Genomic DNA, 18266 nt, shown 5'->3' on the forward strand with positions numbered 1-18266 from the left:
TTACATCTATAGTGAAGATTCAGGATGGCGTAGTTTCTTACTGTGGGAAAAGTTAGAGATGTGATAGAACGATATTTTTTACTGTAAAATTTGAGATGATGCAGAAATTGGATAATATCGGAAATTGACTTGTATCACGAATACCAGAGCAGAAAGTATATAAATTACCATTTAAAAAGTTAACTGAGCACCATTAAAAAGCACTTACACACAAAATTGCCCAGCAACCAAAGTATTTTTTGACAATGCAATGTGAATCCACATTCGTAAAACTACAATTTTTTATTTCCTAATTCTATTTCTCGAGTTAAATGAAGGGCTTATTATTGTCTAAATACCACACCTGTGTAGATTCTCAACTCTTTATAAGCTAAATATAAGCTATTACTGTGAATATAAAATTTTCGTTTATTAAACACACTGCATTAGCGAAATCGTTACTTTTTACGATTGTCTGGACAGAACTATATAAATGACTATCAATTGTTTTATTATGACTATTTCTGTTGAGTTTTCATCTCATGCAATATTTATTATTGACGGGACACTTAAATGGATTGTTAACTTATCTGGGCAAGTTTTAACTTGTACTTTACTTCACAATAAAGGACAATTGTAAAATAAATTCTTTATTATGTCGATTACATTTCCACGATAAACACGCGAAGTATATTGGGCAGCAAATAACGTTGTAATGCGCCGATGTATATTAAAACATATTTCTATAATATTTTTCATTTCATGATATCACGTTCGGAAGCGATATAAATAGGTTATGAGATTATAAAATGTTTCAATTCGCCCACCTACCCAAATAATCATCAAAATCAGCTATGTTATTTAGATTTCATTTTGTCTATCTGTGTTGCTGAACTTTTCACCTGCTTTTTCCGTATCGAATTGGAATGAATATTTCTATGCCCGAATTCTAATACCGGTATGTGAATCGAGATTTTAGTATACATCCTACTTAAAAAAAACAAAATATTGACCCGAATTAGACTTAAAAAATGAAAGATGAGAAAAGCAAGCACGACAGTGATACCTCAGCTCTAATGTCTCATTGCAAAAATAATTGCCTACCTCATAAGGGTTTATAACCGAAAAGATTTCTCTGGTTTTGTGGAAATTCAAATTAAATCGGAATTTTATGAATGATTTGTTTCACTGTTCACTGTTTAGACAAGTGACGATTATTCATGTTTGCTTTAGGTGTGTGAGACAAGCTGATGAGGGAGTATAATCATAAGGTGGTGAACTGGAATGTTATTTTTAATAAGTTATATGGGTGTATTTTTGAAACTTTTTTGCCAAGCTGCATTTGAATATGATATATATTTATATTCTTATAAAACAATATTATAATACTATAATAATATACATCTAAATAGGTATGAGACAATTAGGATTATTCATTTATCCAAGTGTTTCGTGTATGTTAATTTTCTCATTTCAGTTGTTTCATTTAATGCAACTTTTTTTTCACTTTCAGTTGAGATCTCCAAATCTTGCTTTGGTTTGTACAAACTTGTATGAAGAAGTATTGTTATAAGATGAAATACTGTCAATAATTCTTGAAAGAATTGTAATTGCTTGCTAAATGATTTTGTTAGTTGTTGAAAAAGTGAATTGTTGGAAGCCTAGAATCAAATATTAATCAATTCAATTGTAACCCCAGACTAATTATTTTATTATACTGAAATTTGTAGTTCATATCACGATATATGTTTATCTGGATATATAAAGATTGACGTTAACGATGACATTGTTTTTTAGATCATGGCACATAATATTTTGTGCGTTATAGTAACTCGAATAATTATGCCTTCATTTTAGAGAAAATAAGGCGTGTTTTTGTTTGTGTCTCTCGTGTACATTATTTATCAATCTGCGCCAAGTTTAGGTAATTACAATTTTGTTCAAATAAACCCAAATGTTTATGATATATGTATATGATTCTTGTGTCTCATGAATTGCTAATTTTCAATGAAAGTTCATGCTATCTCGACATGCTTTTTGCTCTAGTGGCACTTAGTGAGTGAAATTGTAAATGCAGTATGATTTATATTGACGGGTGCACGTATGGACAATAAGTATATGATGTATTGTATACAACAAAGGATGCACGTGAGGTATGTGTGTCACACGAGGCCTTTAATCACTTTAGATACGAGTTAGTTATACAAATAATAGATTTATTGCTGGAAAACCTTTGGGGTGGCGTATCTACTTGAAATATCACCTAAGACAAAGTTTTAAAATGCGCCCCCGGATCGTTGACTAACAATTTTTAACGACTGTTGAATTGAGATACTTGTACGTTATTATTCAAGTCTAAATACGATTTCCAATTTGGAAATATTCTGTTTAAAACATTTTACGATTACAACTTTTTGTGCCTTTTTCAGACGGCACCATGGCTGCCATTCCCCATGCAGGTGTGCATGTTCAATAAAATTTTTAGTGCGCTGGTGTTTATAATATAAATTTAAATATTTGGAGATGTAATTGGTCACCGTGTCAAAAAGAGAAATCGTGACATGATTTCTGACATATTTGATCGCAAATTTTGAGATAATAGAAACTAGGCGATCGGAAACGAATGGCAGAGAAAATTGGTTTGGAATTTTCCATTACATGAGAGCAGTAAAAATAAAAAGAGGTTGAAGTATTTTCGCGAGTGCCAATAAAAAGCACTTACACACCAAATTGTCACGCAACGTATTTTTCGACGATGTAGGTATTCTTAGAATAAAGGGCATGATATCACAATCGTAATTTTTAATTCAAAATTAAATAGCATTACTATATTATCCACTATCATACGTTGACTATTATCGTGGTTATGAAATTTTATTATTGTTGGAGCAGAAAGGCTATAATATCAATTTTCCTTGTGTCAACTTTTGTATGAACTAAGTTTCAAGAATACAATTCAATTGGACATATTACTGCATTCATAACATGCCCGAACAAGTTTTATGTTTTTTCACTTTGCAATGGAAAATTGGAATATATATAAATTTTTCAGGATGTTCATTTCAGATTCTACGCGACAAACACCTTGTGAATATATTATCATGGGACACAAAAAACGAATCCCATAGAATCCCAAAAAATTTAAATGAAAATTATAAATAAAAGTAATAGCCTTTTAGCCAAAAATACAATCTTTAACCACTGTAAATTTTAAAGCAATTGGGCCAGCAATTAAAGAAAATATCAATTTTCATAACGATAAGAAAAAAATACCAACAAGAAAAAATATTTCACCCACAATTTCCCTCAATAAACATATTCTGGACGAAGCTGAAACTGTTGGCCGCCGTAACTTACTAGTACCGGTATTCGGATTGTCATAACCTTATCAAGTCCTGTGTCAATAATGATTCATGCGTCTTGTGCCAACGTGAATGAAAGTGCTAAATGATTCGACTCACAACTGTAGTATCAAATCATTAACGGTACTTCAGTAACTTACCAACCTACCCACAGTGCGCCACCGGTGTCGAAAAACTTCCGACTTGCGCCTCGCAAATTTTTTGAAAAATCCAAACGCAAGACAGTCGTCTTTCGTGGGCGATTAAAAGCCGTGTTACCATGGGTACAAAATATTACAGCAAAAGCTTGGATGCAATATCTGATCTCATAGAACATTTAGGAAAAGATAAAAGTGTCTTCTAGCGACAACAACAATCTTTAATCCCTGAAAATTTTGAAGCAATTGGTCCAGTAGTTTAAAAGAAAGGTGATTTTTTCATAACAATAAAAAGGAAAATTCTAACAAGAACAACATAATAACAAAACGATCCAATTGTCCATTTCGTATCCAACAAAAATGGGCGTTTACCTGGCCCTCGACTCCAGAAAATTTTTTCCTATAACTTCCCATAGCAAAATTTTTGAAATTTTCGTAAAGACTGTTTTGCAGAGTGGACGCTTATAATCAGTCAAAACTGTCATTTTTATTAAAATATTTATTCACGTGTCGTTCACACGTACTGATATCTAATTTTAGACTAGTCTACCGCAGTTTCGGGACTATTTTTGATTATTAAAATTAAACTAAAGCTCCTCGGGGGACCTAATAACAATAAATTATTTGATTTAGAACTAGTTGTTGGAAACACAACTGGAAAATAACGCGCAAACCCCGGAAACGAGCCAATTTCTACAACCATGATCCAATAGGACTAGGTAATCTGAGCGTAAAAAGTGTCTGGGCGAATGAACAGTTTGTCATTGTTACGTCATCGTTGATTTATTGCTGATTGATAATTGTTACGAACATAAACAAGTAAATCGATTCTCGGGGAAATGTCCAACATTTGAGCTATGCTCAAATATGTGGCCACGGAGGCCGAAACGCAATATTTTATTACCCGAACATCATATATATATATATATATATGGTAAGATACCAACACCTGCATCAGGGCACCATTACCGTTACCGAACGTTCCTAGCTTATGCAGGGGCTGTGACCATGGTCTCACGCTTCATGATTCCGTTTTTCATAAAGAACTCCCCACTTTCTCCAGCAAAAGATCCGAAGACTGAGCAGGAGATCCGTTGATACGCGTTCGCGGAGCGCTGGAAATAATTTTAATTTTGTCGACGCACCACACAAAATTTCGGATAGAAAAACGAATACCACAGAAAGTTTCACAATTAAAAAAAATGCACTTGAGGAGGTATCGAAGCATGCCAGTAGAGCTTACATGCTCACTAGGTGCCGATAGTTTCCGTAAAACTCACACTACCGGAAATGTCGTCGAACAAATGACCTCCGCCCGAGCTCAGCAATCTGAAAGGAACATACGGTCACTCGCATCAACAATTAACATAGTCAAATTCTGTGGGCGCTAAAATATAGCTTCAAGAGTTTTGTCAGATCCGGCAAATTTTGGAACCGGAAAAACGAACGGAATGTCCGTGCGCTATAGCGATTCAGAATTTCTTCCGACTCTTAAGGTTTGTAAAATTATGTTAAGAATGCCTCCTTAAATGCGTTGTACATAAGACCAAAAATCCACAATGAGATCATTAAACTGTGCGGCGAAATGATCCAAAAGGCCCTCGTGGAGAAGGTCAAGAAAGCCAGTATTTCGTCGTTCTTGCTGATGAAACAAGTGAAATCGGAAGTATTGAACAATTTTCCATCTGTGTAAGATTCGTCCAAGCCGTCAATTTGTCCGATCATCATGCTCTTGCAAAATTGTTGATGTCGACATTTACAAGCTAGGATTTGGAGCTGCGTAACATCGTAGACCAGGGAGGTAGGTATTCGATGGTGCCGCCAACATGTCATGCTGTTTTCGTTGAGTGCAAGCTTTTGTCCAAACAGCCAGCGCCGGATTAACCATTAAACAATATAAGTAGGGCAGGGGTTCTCAAACTTTTGGTCTTGCGGAGCCCGTGAAGAGGTTGACTATTATTCACGGAGCCCCAAAGTGAATTTTAAAATTGTTACTTTTCGATTAATATTCCTGAGTAAGTTAAACGTACTTTACGAATTTAAAAGCTAAATCTTTTTTAATGGGGTTAATACAAGCCATGAATAAATCTAAATTTCACAGATAAATTATGTATATGAAGGCTGTAAATTTGACACTTGACAAACATATTAAGAAATTAGGGGTCGAATCTTGTCCCTTTTGATATTTTTGGAAGACTTAAAAGGTCGCTAATAAAGTGCGCGATTGCATTTTGTTACAATCGCCGATTGTTTTCGTCAGCGTGACGTGTTTCTTTAAACCCTAACATCTCTACGTCGGTGTTTATTCTCCCTAAATCAAAAATTTTTTTCGGCATATACAAGTATTGTTCAAAACGACGACGATAATTGCTCTTTTGTTCTCGTGGGGAATTGTGAGTTTAATGTGAAAACATCGTTACCATATTATAGTCATTGATTGATCGGCGACGAGATGCTAAAATATTTAATAAAGAGGTAAATCCGTAACTTAAACTTTTTGATTGAAAAGCGGCATTATGAAATAATAAAACTAAAACTTAAAACGGAGGATACCACTATAAGCTTTGTTTCAACAGACTCACGACTGATTAAAAAGAAAAGCTTTTTTTAGACATTGTAAATTCCAACATTTGGTGTTATGTTAGGTTTTCTTTGGTTATTCATCGTAGCAACTGAAATCAAAACACAGTCAATTATGCGTGCGATGTACCTTATATCCATTCTGAAACTACCGACGGAAACTACCGAATCGTTCGTATTTTGCCCACACCTTGTGATTTTTTAAACGGTGATATCTTGCAAAGAATCTGAGTGGCAGACCTGCACGGTAGGAGTTAGTGCTGCAAGAACGGCTCAAATTTGTCGAATTCGCTAAATCTACCACACTGCCACGCAATCATTCATGATTACGATTATGAATTAATCGGGACGGGCACAAATATCTCATCAAACTACTGACACCGGCAGTAGGTATGTTCTTTTGTGGGCAATATGACTTTGTTTCTAATATATATCTTATAATAACAGCGTTGTTCAGGATATATGGTAGTCCACTAGAACTTCGTTCACTTAATTTTGTTTCTCATTTCATGTCCGCGGATTGCCGTGGTAATTTGAGAAGTAATGATTTATTTATTACATTGAACACAATTAACCCAATAAACAAGTCATTCTAAATATGCCCCATCGGTCATAGATTGCACAATTGTAAATTGTACTTATTGAGTTTTAACGTCAACCTAGGGGTTTTTGTAACGGCGATATTTTGCCCAAAAATAATCTCGAGTGCGTAAGAACAAATCAAGTTTGACAACTACCAAGATCGCAAAAATACGATTCCAATTTATTTATTGTTGGCAGTTAATCAGGTATTTTATGTAATTTTAGAATAGTAATCTTTTATTTTAGTAATCCTAATAGTAATCTCGAATCGAACGTGAGTAACGATAAGCACAATCAAATTATTATGACAAGACATTTTAAATGTTACCCGCAATGGTTATGGATTGAATATTTTACGCAACAGAAATCTCGTTATTCGCTGAAATCCGCATTATTTTGAGAGGTAATAGAATAACACGCGGAGCCCCTAGGTTCCTCCCGCGGAGCCCTGGGGCTCCGTACGGAGCACTTTCAGAACCTATGGCTTAGGGCACCAAGCAAAGAGGGGCACCACAGAAATTTAGAGCAGAAATTTATATAGTTTATCGGTGTATATTAAAATAATACGAGTTCACCAGACGACTCAAACTTCAAAATGTTCGCTTATTTTTTGTCTTCAAGTAGCATATTAACCTTCTTTATTAAAAATAAACACTGAAATTTATTTATTGGACACGAAATGGGCGTATGAGTCATTTTCTTAAATTGTTGTTGTTTTTTCTTTCTAGTAGTCACCTCGTTGCTGCATTTTTGTTTTAAATATTTTTTTTCTCCTCAACAATTGGACCAATGAACTATTTACACCATGTGGCGGTTCCACGATCGCATTTCAACGATCTAGTGGTCAGCGAAGTCAGGGAGTATTTTGATAAGGTAGACCAGGGTGGTCTAAACCCTGTCATGCTGATACATTCCGTGCGGCTCACAGAACAATTTTAGCGTATATTTGTATCTAATGGAAGAACGTTTTTGAGTTTTTTTTAGCTATTCCAACTGGGGTTGGGATCCCAAGATTCAAACCCCTTTTCTAACGCTTTGTGCTTTTATTTTAGTAAAAACACTCCTCTGTTTACAAGCGTCGGCCATGTGACAGTAGTGACGAAACGCAGAGCCGACTTAACGCCGCGCAATCCAGTTTTTTTAGCTAGTTTTTTTAGCTAGTTTTTTTAGCCAACTTAGACGGACTTGGTTGGCATTTGGCGATATCACTAAGCTTGCTCACACTGCAAGTTTTTAAATTACTCAATATAACAGTTCGTAATAAAAAAGTATGTCACAAGAAAGGTGACATAAGGAAATCAGGGCGGAAACGTATTTCCTTGCCCATCACACAGTGTCTGGTTTGATTTCAAATAATATCTGTCACGAAAGAATATAATTTGAAGCCATTTAACCCGCCCGCATTTCCATTTAACCCGCTCCTCGTATAACAGTTAAAAAACCTAAAAATGTTCGTAAAAGTTGTTTCATTTGCTGTTGGTTGTGATTATTTTTATTGGATAATACACTCATGTGGTTCATTGTTTTTATAATTAAATTACACATGAGGGGGCACCGAAGTCTTCAGTGCTTAGGGCACCAAGGGGGCTTAATCCGCCCCTGCAAAAAGCTCACCCAAAGATGTGCTACACTCACTGCTGCTCGCCCTGCTGGACCTGTCTCACGCATGTAGATACGAAGGATTAAAAAGAACAGTGCGGAGTATAACAGGCGTCGTTAATTTTTTCACTGAATAGTCAGTCCCAAACGCGCCAGAATCTTAAGAATGATATCATAGCACTTCTTCCGTCAAATCGACACTCTCGTTTGAAAACACTTTGAGGGATGAAAAAAAAAATGAGTCAATCACAGTATTCCGAGTTTTATTGCGATAAAAAGATTTGACATTTATTTGAGTATTGCTCTCTTTAATAATTTCATATGAATCCTATGTGATGTGATATTTCATCCAAAATTTCAATGTTTCATTTTTTTCAATGGGCTATAATTTGGCAAGCTCTATTACTTGATTGCGACGTAGAAGTGACGTGATGTTTGGTTGACTTAGTCAGGTGGGGATCAGGAATGACATATACAAATCTTATGCCACGCCCACTATAACTACTCGTGGTACTAAATTACAGTCGACCCAGTCAAGGTAGCCGTTCTATAGTCCCAGCTTCCTCCAGGATATAGTTTCGGGAAAAGTTGGAGTAAAATATTTTTTTGCTTTCGTGCCCATACATTTTGGCATTCTTGCACTCAACCGACTGTTAGAGAAACAGTCCACAGAAAGTAGCCCTAAACGGACGTTGACTTATGGAAAAAGCTAGAACCCTAACTCAGTAAGTTATGATTTAGCTTTTGTTCTTCTTTCACTTGCACAACACAATACGCAAACTTATCTGTATTCAATTCTCTTTTTACTCTTTTTTTTTTGCCTACTCTATGGCATATTTACCGTTTTCAATTCCAAAACCAGCTGGTTATTGATATGGTTACCATTTATAGCAAGTGTATCACTCTACTCATCAGTGTCCCTATTCTTAGACTTTTCCCATAATTGCTTACACACGGTAAGTTTTGGAATATATTTCGGCAACAAAGTCAAAGGAAGCAAAAAAAGCATGAAAATACACTGGGTTACTTCTCATTTATTACATACTAAATGATGATGTGCACGACATAACATGTATAAAACATCATGTATGGATGAAAAGCCTGATAATACAAAAATTTCATTCTATTGTCTACAAGTCGATAAATGTGTAAGATTGTCCGATTCAAAAAGAGTAAATTGTCCTAAAACGAATGTAGGAAAAAGTATATGTTCTGAGGTACATGAAATTTCGGTAAAAATATTTGTACATTTCAATTAATATGGAAATTAAATAGCCTCCACGTGAGGTATAGCCATTCAGAAGCTATTCTCTTGTTTTTATGGGGCTTGCAGCGACTGTTGGTAAAGTTCTTCCATCATGCGGTGTGTCGTCAAATAAACTGTTGGACACTCCTCTACGAGCAAGAGAAATGGCCAAATCAACTTGCCTAAGCCATGCCTTGTCTTTAAAAGTGCTTGCTACAGTCATGCATTGGATTGCGTTTTCTCGTGATGTCATCTGTCGATAATTCTCGAACAATCGCAATGTGACTAAAACTGGATTCTCTAATCTTGAACTTGTGTGGAAAAATGGTCGCAAATGATTCTCGACGCTGACAGCCGGAAGTGGTATGCTTCCTTCAATTAAAATTTTCTTACGCATGGTACGTCGAGCATTTCCTTAAAATATGAAAATTTAATACAATATTCATTTTATCATAATCATAAAATTTCATATGAAGTATCGCATTCAATAGTACTGTACAAACCGAAATAATCTAAAAATACGATTCTGAATTGTTATAGCATCTTCGAATTTTCACGTAAACAGGGAACACCATTAACTCCAAAAGAAATTTCATTTTACAAAATTCTTCATGAGTATTATAGGACTCAGCTTCTGCTATTAACTTCTTCCAACGTTCAAAACTAGCAGTGTTGGAGAAGCTCAAGTAATTGACTCGACCCAGCTTGTACTAAAATCACCATTTACCATTGTTATCAACCCAATCTCCAGTTGGACTTATCTCAATTAACTCGACTTAAATCGCGGATCGAGACTTTTACCAAACACTAAAAAAAATCCACATCTAATCGCCCGAATTATTGGAATCCATTTCCTTATAACGGCTTCTGGAATTTGCTTTGCAAACATACCTTCACGAATAGCGGGTAGTCCACCCTGTCCTGGTTTTGGTGTTTGTATATACGATGCAGAATCAGTATTCACTCCATCTTCTTCGGTAGGTGTGGTTTCTTCTGTGTCGTAGGACACGTGATTGCGTCGTCTACTAATTCCTGATAATATAATAAAACTTGCAAAACCGCAATAAGATCAATATATCAAATTGCAGCACGGAAATTTTGAATTGCATATTGTGCAGTTGTAAAACATCTAATCGTTAACGAGTACGAATATAGTCTCGTTCGCCAGAATTTGTTCTAATGTTGTTTAGAATATAAAATAACATCTGTGTATCAGAAAGTAGGCTACTAGACAATTTACCCAATCCTTTACCAAAGACCACCCAAATATTTTATGTGAACTAGAATATTCTCTAACTCTGCTAAACAAAAAGCATAAAATTCTTTTCAAACATACTTACTTGGTAGTCGGGGTGCATCATCTGTGATCTCGCTGCTTTCAGAATATTTTACATCTCGTTTTTTCAAATGAGAAAGTGCAGATTCGGTCTTGCCTAAGTGAGAATCATATCGTTGACGAATCTTGTGCCTTCGGTGATCAAGTCTTGAGCCATCATTGAATACTATATATATATATGTAAACAAGACTGCATTTGAATAAAGCTAAATACTGAAGACCTCAATGTGAGTTCGTGTAGGCTATTTGTGAACGAAGAATAAAGAAGTGGAAATATCCAGGCTTGTCCATGGGAATCCCTTGTGAAACGGCCCGTATTATCAGACAGAGCGCATACACTTGTATTTCCCATGGCACAGTGGCCATGTCATAACAACTTGATTACGTCAGAGCTAACTTTGGTCTTCATGCTTTTTTACCTTCAAAATGTCTTTTCTCCTATTTTTTCATGGGAATCCAACGGGAAACGTCCCATGGGATGGAACAAGCATAAATTGCTGTAGGATGAGATAGAAAATAGACAAGTCTTCTTCGTTTCCGTGGTCAAGCCTCTTCTTTGACGAGCTAATTACTTAAATAATTTTTGCTTTAAAAAGTTCTGTTCTCAATCGTAGCTCGAAATACCATGTGCTACCGAAATAATAACATTATGGCTCATATTTGAGTCTATGTTATACATCGACGGCAACCGTCTTACATAAAGTTCAATAATACACGTGAAACGATAAAGACACATTACCTTGTGGCAGTATGTCAATATATAAATCACTTAACAATCGTCTCTTACCCGGGATCTGTTGAAATGCGGCGTCCGGCATAGATAATATTTCCAACTTCGATTTTGAATTCATTTGGTTATCGCTATATCCATCCACCAGAACCCCATGTCCAACCATTGCCGGTGCCTAAAGCATGTTAATATGCAAATATATATATTCATATATATATATATATTTATAATATATATATATATATTGAATATTAAAAATGAATGATGTATTGAATTTGATCGATATAAACACCTTGTGCCAAAATATTCATAATTGACTTTGAAGATTCGGTATATTTATCTTGAAACTAGAAATATTTACACAAAAAAACAACAAGTAAATAAAATGTTCTTAAGCATTTTATGTACTAGCCTTGTATGGGCGTCTTCTCATTGATGATTTGTACGATCCCGAGTTGGCAAGAACATTATCACGAGCTGTCTCGCACCATTTTCTAGTTTTTATCACGATAAGCACCGGGAGAGTAATGTTATTTTCTGTGTGACTGCTGTACAATTTTGACGATAAATACTGGACACATTCCAGTTGTTTATGGCTGAAAATTCAATTAGGAATTTTGTAACTGTTGATATCGTATTCAACTTATCATTAGTTTCTATTATTGGCGTAATCAATAATCTAGGATTGAGTATTACTGAATGTTGTGAATGAAATTCACATCTTTTCAGCGCACATTTTTACATGGGTTTGTAATAAATATATACAAAAAATACAAATACAAAATTATTTCATTATAAACTAAAGTTTTGTTAATTGTTTTATTCTGGTTTTTGTCCAAATACAACATAACAATAATGTAACATAAATTCACTCTGGTTATACACAAATCGGATTCTCGCCCTTGCCACCCACGCATTTTGTAATGCGATGCAAAATCGCGATTTTACCAGAATGCTACTTGCATAGGTGTTCTTCCTTCTCCATCTTTGGCAACTAGACAACAAATATTATTTTGGACAAATATTCTCAGGACGTTAACTTTTCCACAAATGACAGCTTCATGAACAGGACTTTTCCATGTGTCGGCATGTGCAGATAGCTGGAAAAAATTGCATTGTATTCTGGCATATTTCGGTATTTTATTGAGAAGGGCATTTTCAAAATTGCTACTATCATTGACAAAATTGCTTGTGAGCATTTGCTTATGATCCCGCAACAAATCCAACCCAACAGACAAATATGATTACAATTACACTTGTTTTTGGACTGGCGAAGTTGAAAAGATAACCTTTTTACCTTTGACCAAAGTTTAGCAGGATGCTGACCGACTGGTTCTTCGGGTTTGACCGCACCAGATTTTGGATTCAACATTGAGTTAGCCAAGTCCACAAAACCAAAATGGGCGGCAATGTAACATGCTACTCTTAGCTGAAATTTTGCTGTCTGTAACGCAAGAGTGTTCTCTTTATGAAATGTACTCTCGATAAAGTGTTTTATTAAAATGTGTCAAAAAGACATCACCTGTTCATCTCCTGAGGCATTTCTCAAAACTTTTCTGGTATGGCCCTGTGATGCCGCCTTTAGCAGTTCTGCCCAACCATCCCACACATGAAGTTTTATGACCGATCCGAAGTCAACTCCATAACGATCGAGCATATGACAGTTGTACATTTCTCGGCCATCTTTTGTGCATAATCGGAACACAGACACAGGAAAACCAGATTTTGAAGAAACAAGTCGTGTCAATTGACTTACAGATGTCGTCGCAAAATTCAGCTGATCTCGTATAACTATAGTTTCCCTGAAATATTAGTGTTGTGGTTTTTGTTAAATAAACTTTGCTTCAATGCAAGATTTGCAGCATTAAATGAAAAGAGAAAATCAATGTAGCATAAGTTTACATGGATTTTCAGTAAAAGTTGTGAGAAAAATCTATTTTTTTGCCAATCTTTAACAGTTGACAACATGAATTGGGGTACAAATACGCACAACATACAACTAGCTATATGTGTTTCTTACCCATTATAGGGGCATTCTACGTGAAGAACAGGCTGGTCAGAATCAATCAATGCCGATTTTATTGTCGAACCAGATGAAATACCGATGTCCGAGCAAACCCATTCATCTCGGAGTATTGCTCCCGCGTACAACATTCGGAGAATTTTTCCTTCTGCGTGAGATGAATTCAACTGGACATTTGAAAGAAAGTTATAGATTTAAGAAATTTATCATAATAATCATTGGCGATAAAGATATGAATTTTACTAGGTCATTAAATTTAGTTATCTAGATTCAAAAGATTCTGCTGGGTTAAAATCGCATTTACAACCGATGAAAATATACAAAAATTTAGCAAAGCTATCGACATCATCATGAGATACCTTGAAATGTTCCCTTAGCACTATCTTCACATCGTGAACTGTCTGACCTGGCTGTACGTCCATTGGCAGACGAACGTCTTCAAATGCAACAAAAATTCTCATAATCGTTTATATGTGGCGGTTCTTCGCAGGCTTTAAACCAAAAAATGAAGAACTATATATATAGACAGTGAATGCAAAAGACATAAAAAAAATATCCTGATTTTCTCATCATACCTTTCCACACTTAACACAGTAAATAAATACCTTCAATAATTTGATTCTATGGCACAAATTGAGTATTGACTTCTTGGGACAATTTTAAAGCTAAAATTTTTGCTCATTGTAGTCAATATTTAAAAAATATAAAATGATATTCCGCGGACTCTTCTAATAGGTATCTGTCTTCCGCCAAATATTGAAAGCATCAGAGTTAAATATCCCACAAGTGAATGCCTAGTGCTTATCTGTCTTTTGTTTTCGTACAGTGTACGATAAATCAGAACCATTGTTATAGATACATTTGATACGAATTAAAGCGTAAAATGGAAGAATGAAGGGAATATTAGGTGACAGTAAACATTTGTAAAGTTTTCACTTGCCGTTTTTATTTGTAACATTGTTGAAATTATGACAAAAACATTACTACTTTACGCAATGACATGAATTTAAATTAATAGATTACGTTTATGAGCAATGAGAATTGAGATACCGTTTTACACTAAAAATAGCAATCGGCCACTTGAATAATATATAGTATACTACTGGAAAAAAAAACCTATATATAATTTATGCTAATAACGCTAATTGACCTATGACCCATCCATATTAGCGATGTGAAGCAGAGGCTTTGAATTTTTTTACTAAAATCAATCAGATTCGTAGTAGCGTCTGAGAATTCTTCAAAGTTGGAATTTCCGTTTTTTATAGAAGAGAAAATTTTAACTTAAATTATGAAAGTCAGTTTACCCATGTTTTGTTTCGGAGACAAAGTCTTTGTTAAGCCCTACTCAAGCAAACTGTTGTAAATTTTGTAGATCTGCTCAAAATTCGATTTTAAAGATGGGATCAGGGTGGTTATTCAGATGTAGCCTACCTGAATTAGAAAAGTATACAAATTGACTATAGTCGTATCTACAGGTACTCAATTCGAGGGAACATAACTTTGAAACTCTACGAGCGGAGGAAAGATTCCAAGAGCGGTGCTTATTTTAACATGGATAGTAAATATAAATATCGCAACAGTAAAATACCGCACTATCAGCAAAGTAATTGGAAGGGATGTCATATAAAGCATACACACATGCAATATCACAATGTATCCAATAATTGAAGAAAAACTGCTAAATCACTGGATTTAAGAACGTCATCGACCGCGAAGGACTCCCATAGGATTCTCCAAAGTTATAGCTAATAACCCAAGATGCATAAGTAAGCAGTTATTATACGTAAGTTTGTTCAATAACTTAACACATTGAAAACACCGCAAAACAATAATGCAAGACGCAGTTTAATTACATTCTTGTCAATGAACATTTTCTTGTGGATCTGCATTGTTGACATGTAGCTTGTTATAAATAAATTGATTGACCGTTAAAAGGACACTTGCGAAGATGGTCCTCGGTAATTCTTTGGCTGAATCATGTGCAGGAGAGGTTCAAACTTTTTCATAAATCGGAAACCACACAGATATGAAGCATATTTGTATCAGATTCCTAGCTCCGGGGTCCCGAATCTGCCGCCTGCAAAACAAAACAAACAATGAGCAATGTCCCCGAGGTACACATATGTCGAGAATTCCTTGTGAAAAAAATTTCGAAGCCGATATAAAGATGTTCACAGACTAAATAGTCACGCCACGTTGACAAAACAAGCATCGATTCAAACAACATTAGCCTTGAGATCTTTTAAATATTCCGACAGTCATCATTGCCGTCCCCAATGGCCGCGCCACTTATCCGATCCCGGACGTAGATTCTCGTATTCATTACCAACTTTCATGACCTTTGACCGATGCTGCCAGCTACGTTTTTTGTGGTGTTTGAGGGGACGCTCGTCGCGGAGAATGGTGCGTCAGTTTTATACTTATGTGTTTTATACATGCTTTGACTTGTTTGAATAGCTCTCCGTGTGTTAGCGTTTTTTCAACAGTCTTTTTCACGGTTTAGATTAGATTGAATACAGACTAGCTTGTATATCTGTTATACATTTGAGCTGCTTTGTTACACAGTAGGCCTATACCGGTACCGAACTTCCACACAAATCAGACGGGGCTACTTCCAAAGTGAAGGTACTGGCAGACTGGATGCATAGGCAAAGGATTTTCTCATTGCACTGGAGTACACCGAGCACGATTTGTCGGATGTTTGGGAGGTAAATTTTTCAGAGGAGAAGGATTACATACCGTACGGTACCTATAAGTACTTTGCAAAGTAAGAGTGATAAACTGCAAAAGAATGTAACTATATGAAGGGAGAAAGCAGCTATCAGGAAAAGGAAATTTCACCCTTGATTAAGTACCAATCATGTTCTAATAGGAAAGTTACAATTGAAAACAAGGAAAAGGAATGAGCCCCCAAGTGTTTGGGACTCTGCAGAAATGTCCTTCTGCATGTAGAATTTGTTGACTAGATGATCCGGGTTGAAGCCTGGATAGCATTTGGATGTATTCTCAGCATGGTTAGGCTTACCATACGTCCCGCCTTAGGCGGGACAGTCCCGCTTTTTAGCGTCTTGTCCCGCCGTCCCGACAAGCCAGCCAAAAGTCCCGCTTTTGCGTTCAGCAATCCAGCTTATTACATGAACATGTTCTCATTACTGTTGTTGCTGTGTAGCGCAACGCTGGCGTACTTACTAAAGGTGAATGCGTTATTTTGTTTGTTTCGTTGTTTCCCGCTACAATTGTTAGCGAACGTATCACATGTAAAATCAATTCTAATTGGTCCTGTTCGGACGTTCGCGTGAATGTAACATTGAACAACGATTTTTTAAAAGTGTTATCTACAGAAAAGCATGCTTTGGCGAATAAGTAAATTCTCAATGTTTGAAAACGGCAGACTATTTCAATATTCTTTATTCCTTCTGCTCTACATAAAAAAATCTAAATTCGGATCATTTGAATCGTTAGCGTCTATTCCATTCTATTTTTCGAACTGAACTCGATATTTAGACAGAGAATATGCGCATGAACTCTCGATGACAATATGGTCAATGAAGACAGCCGGGATAGCTTAAATGTAGACCTGTCCTATGTAGCCTGACCTGTAAAGTTACAGGAGGCGTCCCGCTTTGAAGTCAAAAAAATATGGTAACCCTAAGCATGGTAGACCAGAGGAGGTCAAACTCGCGCCCCTCCAACAATCAACAGTATTTGTAATATTTTTTATTTTTATGGAGTAAAGACAATTTACAGAAGTTGATTTGTATAAATTGCAATAATGATGATATGCAGGAATTTAATACGTAAATGGCATTTGAAATGTTAACTGTTTATAAACATAAAAATACATATATACACACAATATAAACACGAACACTTTAGTCTGCGACAGAGCCCCTTCCTTGTTCAGAATGAAACTCAACAAGTTTTATTCTAAAAAAAAACTGCCCTGTCTAAATGTGAAATGCACTAATTTGAATTCAAAAGACACTAAATAGCCAGTTTTCAAAAATGTGTGTATTCCACCCCCTTCAAACTAGGGGTATATGCACCAGAGAAGTTCATGTCAGCATAAGAGAAAGAAAATCAAAGTTATCACGATTGAAATGGAACAAACACTATAACAAAAAAATTCAATCACAGTCGATTAACTCTCGAGTTTGTTATGTCGCCTTCAAACGCAGCCAGCGAAATTATAACTCAGATAGTTTTCCTTCTGTATCTACGCGTTCGTCATCTCAGCAATTGGGGGAAAATGTTCCCTCCTGGATTTACTCCTTCCCGCAGGGGTCCCGCTCCGATATGCAACGGTTACTGGCTCATATTGACCACACACCATGAGATTTTAACACTTCAGGGCTCCACCACCAAAGTCAATGCACTCAATCCTATTTCTGAAAACCGGTCACAAAAGTTCAGCCAGCCTCACCCACCGGCTGCACATCGCTCCACCATTATTACTCGAAAGCTCACTCATAAAAAAAAAAAACATTGTTTAACACCAAGGGGAAACAATTTCATTCCCCAACCTTTGCTGCAACTTGGAACACACAGTCTTTACACCATATGTATACCATCTACATAATTTTTAACTTTGTGATCGATGTCATATTTAAAAAGGTCAATATTGAAATCCCCAAGAAAAAATGAACTAGAACCATATAAGCTGAGATGTGGGAGATCATTGAAACAAAA

General features: G+C 35.8%; 1 protein-coding gene across 1 annotated transcript; it reads right to left on the reverse strand.

Annotated features, from left to right (window-relative positions):
• Positions 1–9191: 9191 nt before the first annotated feature.
• Positions 9192–14332, reverse strand: LOC120346266 (protein ANKUB1-like). Its single transcript, XM_078115325.1, has 11 exons — positions 14180–14332; positions 13934–14065; positions 13572–13741; positions 13074–13353; positions 12849–12995; positions 12500–12651; positions 11964–12147; positions 11609–11726; positions 10826–10987; positions 10377–10517; positions 9192–9899 (listed from the first exon to the last, which is right to left on the reverse strand). The coding sequence occupies exons 2-11, from the start codon at positions 14033–14035 to the stop codon at positions 9544–9546; spliced, it is 1812 nt and encodes a 603-aa protein (XP_077971451.1). The 5' UTR covers positions 14036–14065; positions 14180–14332; the 3' UTR covers positions 9192–9543.
• Positions 14333–18266: the final 3934 nt, after the last annotated feature.

Source organism: Styela clava, chromosome 8 (genome assembly GCF_964204865.1).
Source record: "Styela clava chromosome 8, kaStyClav1.hap1.2, whole genome shotgun sequence".
Taxonomy (NCBI): Eukaryota; Metazoa; Chordata; class Ascidiacea; order Stolidobranchia; family Styelidae; genus Styela; species Styela clava.

Bases quoted from the DNA above. Each gene is read 5' to 3' on its own strand.
- LOC120346266 (XM_078115325.1), bottom strand. From the start codon at position 14,035: ATGAGAATTTTTGTTGCATTTGAAGACGTTCGTCTGCCAATGGACGTA. The intron at 13,354-13,571 runs GTAAGAAACACA...CTAATATTTCAG, and splicing joins GTAGAATGCCCCTATAATGG to GGAAACTATAGTTATACGAG. The intron at 12,148-12,499 runs GTAAAATCGCGA...TTGAATTTTCAG, and splicing joins CCTATGCAAGTAGCATTCTG to CCATAAACAACTGGAATGTG.